The 5,019-nt window shown below is 38.6% G+C and overlaps 1 protein-coding gene across 2 annotated transcripts; it reads left to right on the top strand.

Annotated features, from left to right (window-relative positions):
- Positions 1 to 1,610: 1,610 nt before the first annotated feature.
- LOC115357737 (uncharacterized) lies at positions 1,611 to 4,591 on the top strand. 2 transcript variants are annotated; one of them, XM_030049384.1, is made up of 4 exons: positions 1,611 to 2,068; positions 2,242 to 2,295; positions 2,392 to 2,448; positions 2,835 to 4,591. In XM_030049384.1, exons 1-4 carry the CDS (start codon positions 1,742 to 1,744, stop codon positions 3,198 to 3,200), a joined length of 804 nt encoding a protein of 267 aa, XP_029905244.1. In that variant the 5' UTR covers positions 1,611 to 1,741; the 3' UTR covers positions 3,201 to 4,591. The 2 variants fall into 2 exon arrangements, with proteins under 2 accessions (XP_029905244.1, XP_029905245.1); XM_030049385.1 differs by having other exon boundaries at positions 1,611 to 2,056; positions 2,835 to 4,586.
- The last annotated feature ends 428 nt before the right edge of the window (positions 4,592 to 5,019 follow it).

The following is a 5,019-nucleotide window of genomic DNA, read 5'->3' as shown; positions in this document are numbered from 1 at the left end:
GCCGCCCTCACTGTCTGCTTCACAGTCTTGCAGATCCCCTTGCTACAGTTTCACACACTCTGTCTCTGAGATCTCAATGACCACGAAGTCAATGTGGTCGTCATGGACATTGTTGCATCCGACGCAGTCGTGGTGATTGTCTGCCGTGTCCTGGTGGTATTGTCTGGTTGTAGCACGCCACATGGTTCAGTGAGAACACCGGCCTGTTGTTAAGAAAGCTGAACAACTGATGAAGTTGAAAACTGGGCTCTGATGTGGGGATTTAAATTATCTATAGAAAAAATCTCAAATTGTCTCTTTTATGAGGAAGAAAGACAGTGAGGATATTTGCCTTAAACTTTATTATAAAAGAAAACAGATTTTCTTTAGGATTGTATTTTGATGTATTGCACATATGGAAATGTTATACTGGCAAAATAGAAGACAGATGTGAGAAAGTGTGGAACATTATGAGATGTTTGGGGAGCCAATAGACTTTTGATAAAGAATATTCCAGACAGAATTCAAGCTCAAGCATTGCAGTTGTATTGTGGTCAGCATGTTTGTCGGCTCTTCAGCTGGAATTTGGGGAAATGTCTCTTCAGCTAAGAAGGAAACAATTAATGGCTGATTATAGGTCATATTTGCAGAGCCATTACAATGTACATCCTACAGAAAGGTTACAGATGTGTGTTGGAAAAAGCATTAAAATCAAAGAAGAGAGTTTTTACAATCTAATATAGATATAGCTAAGGAATTAGATGTTATTAGAACAATGTTACCACCATGTTAAGCCTCAACCAGCAATCAATTTCTCCATATAGGAGCAAGTACATTCAAGCAGAGAGGCATTCAATCTTTCAGGCTTATGCGAACACTGTACAACATGAGAACTATGGGCATTATATACATACTGTATATGTACTCATGGGTCTAAAAATGCAGAGAATGGAAAAACAGGTAATGCATATTAGGTCCCAGAGTTGAAGGTTAAGGTGCCTAAGAGAACAATGACCATATATCAGTATAAACAGCTGAAAAGAATGCAATTTTACTCACTCTACAACGGGCAGAGGAAGTCAAACCTAATATTACTGCATTCAGAGTCTAATGCAGCACTGGCTAGTCTCACGCATACCTCCTCAAACTGCAGACAGAACATACTTAATATTTTGCAATCTTAATATTGAATTATTAGGGTAGGAATTGATATACAGTTCTTATGGGTACCAGCTCACACAGGCATCCAAGGGATTGAAGCAGGAGACATTCTTGCCAAAACATATGTGGAGCAAAAGTATGGAAGAAGTCGGAGAGGGAAGGTCACTGTGGGGAAATGTAAGAAAGTCAGGGACACACTAAACTAAATTCATCTCTGCACCACATTAGGAAGCATCCAAGTGGAACATGTGATGTCTGCAATCAAATGGAGACGATGGAGCATGTCTTTCTTTTTTGTCCTAAATATGTAAATGAAAGACAGTTTCTCAAGGAGCTAAGTGGAACATAAAGGGATTAAACACATGAACCTTAAAACAATGTGCAGACAGCGACGATAAAGAGGATATAAGAACAATGTCACACGACAGTAGGTGGCGATAATACTCCGCCTGGGTGCGATTCGCCCCGAAGAAGAGGAAGAAGAAGAAGGAGCAGACGCGAAGGCAGAAGGAAAGGAGAAGAACCAAAACAAAGTCGAGAGACGACACGCGATCCAAAATATATCATTAATATATCAACCAGCTATACCAGCTTTACCATCATGCCTCGTAAATGTGTTGTACCAACTTGCCACAATATACAGTGTCGGCCTGCAGGGACTCGCGTCATGTTTCACAGACTGACTGCAGGCAATAAGGAGCGGATGAGACGATGGCTGACTGCTCTGAATATGAACCCCAACACACCGCTCTCAGACGTGAAGAAGATGCTGATTTGTTCCGAGCATTTTGTCAAGGACGACTACTTTGAAAGAATGCAGCAGACAACACGCACAATGAGGCTTATCCTAAAGGGCACGGCCGACCCATCAGTTGGCATTCCCCAGAGAGGACCAAGGGCAGCACCTGAGGCTGAGGTGAGTCCCCTGGTAATAACATTACATGCTGTGAATGATCAGGTTTATAACCACAGAAAATTGGACATGTTATCGTTATTTAGCCAAAGTAAACTATAGATTGTTTGCACTGACATCTCACTTTATTTTATTTACTTGCCCTGGACTCCTATAAATTTTATATATTGCGTATTCTTTACTGAAAGGCATCAACATCTGGAAAATACATTGACCTGGCCCACAGTTGGACACATCAATCTGTAAGCCGGTTTATCAAATTTCATTAAAAGGCTTCATGTGTACTGTATGAATACTGCAACACGTTTTTGAAATCTATATTTTTTTACCACTTACAGGACATGATGTCATCGTACACAACGACAAGCAGTGCAAAAACAATGCTCTTTTTTCCTGTGAGTATATGAATTGCATCTAAAATTATACATTATAAAAGTTGACCTCATTGCATTACATTTGCATTTTGGTAATTTAGCTGATGCACTTACCCTAGCAAATTAAATGTAACTCATGCAGAAGAAATTATTAATCACAGTAAATATATAATATATTATATATTGTAATTTGGTTAGATAGATTAAAGGTGTTCCTCCCCGTATTCGCCATCAAAGGTGTCGCCTCAGTAAATGTCCCACTTCAAGAACAACATCAGCAACTATGGTCCATGGCCAGTTTCATTACAATATAATCATATTTATAATATAATTGAGAAGTCTTGTGAACAGCAGTCCATGCCATTAGAGAGACACTAAACATTTTCCTGTTGATTTGTCAATCACAGGAAACAAGAGGAAAAGACACCACAACAGACTCATCCGCCTTGGACATCAGCATGACTCTGGAGGTTGCCAGTGATCCTGGAGATTTGAGTTTTGTTCCCTTCACGAACCCCTCAGACTCAGACAACGGCTCAAGCTCTGGAAGCACAACAGCATGCACAAAGGGACAAATAAGAGGATGGCGTGACAGGCAGTGGATTGTGAGCGAGTCCAGTCTCATGGAACTCTTCAAAAGATGTAATGTTTGTGGAGCCGATGCGTTTGTCGAGAAGATAACACCAGCTGGCAGCAGAATCCAAGTGACGTGGAATTGTCTCAACAAACACACTGGAGACTGGGAGTCCTGCCCAAGTGTTTGTGGGAAATAACCTTGTTGCAGCAGCAGCAGTCTTCTTGACCGCTGCAACTTCCAGTGACATTGCTGATTTTAAGTAACTGCCACCCAGTGTACAAAAAGAGTATTGCAATAAAATAAACACCAAGGAAAGTAAATGGATAAATGGCTCTTAAAGTTGTATCATTGCAACGCATATGAATCCACCATTGATTATGCTGGATGCTGTCCATGGTGCTGAAGAGCTGCAGCGTGTAATGAATGTGGACAAAGATCCTCCAAAATAATGTAGCTGATTTTATCAATTTCAGTGTAGCTGATATAATTGATGTGGTTCTGTGTTATTACTCTATTGAAACTATGGTTTATTTAATGCAACCGATGTACACTTATGTTTTTAAAAGGCTAACTGATGTTGTCACTAATTATTATATCAACTATAATTATTACAGTTTCCTATACAGAAAACACATGCAAGTAGACAAAACACAAGCAATTTAAGAAAACATCATCGATTTGATAATACATGCGCAACATTTAGAAAACATGCATCAAATTCAGACAACACGACACAATACAGAAATATGCAGCATTTAGAAAACCTAATATGCTGCCTCATGGTAGGAAAGCACATTTCAAAGAGCTGCATCTTGGGTGTGTGAATGTTTTGCAATCTCATCTTGCATTGCATGAATTGGTCTGAGGTGTAAGCTCTACCTGCATGTATTTATCATCTCTTCAAAATTTTAATAAGCATCAGTAAGGAAGGCTTAAAGATGATGCATTTCTCTTTGGAAAAAAAAGTCAAAGCCTGTAGTTGTTAGAGAAGAAGTAGTTATTTTCTATTATCTGCATCTTAAATTTAATTATTGAGATAGAACCTGTTGTTTTCCGTCGCTACTTGTTTCAATAATCCACTCACTCATATAGTTTACTTCATACACTGTCATTGCTCTCTTAATGCCTGACAATGGATGCTGTATTTCCTACCCTTTTTACAGCTGTCACTAAGACTTTTCCCTCAGGTGTGGAAGAGACTTCATTGCCTGTTAAAAAGAAGTTGAAAAGTCAAAATATTTTTTGTGTTGATATGGTGTAGCTTGCTTTGTTAAACACAATGGGGACTTTGAACTGTAAAACAGCTAGTTTTGCTTCCACTAAGGGATTATATATATCTGAATGAACCAAAGATTAAAGTGTATAATATATTATCAATATTAATCAGCCAAAGCGTTACCTCAAAATTGGAATTTGACTCTGTGTAAAAAATCACAGCTGGGAAATCTGAAGAGGCCAGCACGACTAAAAGGCAATGGACCATGTCTTCTCCCTTTTCCACTTCTTTAGAGGAAAAGAAAAAGAAGATAAAATTACAAAATGAAAGGCAAAATAAAGATAATTATGTCATAATGTTTACATTACCAATGGCAAACTTGTAAACATCCAGTTTAAAAATGGACTATTAAATGAAAGTCATTTGGTGACTTTTTTTTTCTTTTAGGTATGATTTCAGTACCATACTTTTCTGTGACTCATTACATGGAAGCAGTTCCAAAAAGGGAATGCCTAGAAGGTCATAAGACAGTGTGATTAATGTCATCAAATTGGAAATGTCTTATTAGCATATTCAGGTCCTTTGTATATGCCACATCATGACACTAATGTCACTAAAAAACTCTTCTACATCTGTTTCACCAGTGGCCACATTGACACGTGTTATTCACCGATAAACTGCTGGGGCAACCTTAAAGATACTGTGAAGTTACTGGGAAAAACAGGGAAACAAGTATCACTTTATTTCACAGCCCACACTCTCTATAGTTACAAGGTAGGAAGAAGGTACATTGTAACTA

This window comes from Myripristis murdjan, chromosome 4 (genome assembly GCF_902150065.1).
Source record: "Myripristis murdjan chromosome 4, fMyrMur1.1, whole genome shotgun sequence".
Classification (NCBI taxonomy): Eukaryota; Metazoa; Chordata; class Actinopteri; order Holocentriformes; family Holocentridae; genus Myripristis; species Myripristis murdjan.
Note: the sequence above shows the minus strand (reverse complement) of the source record. Positions and strands in the feature narration are given on the sequence as shown.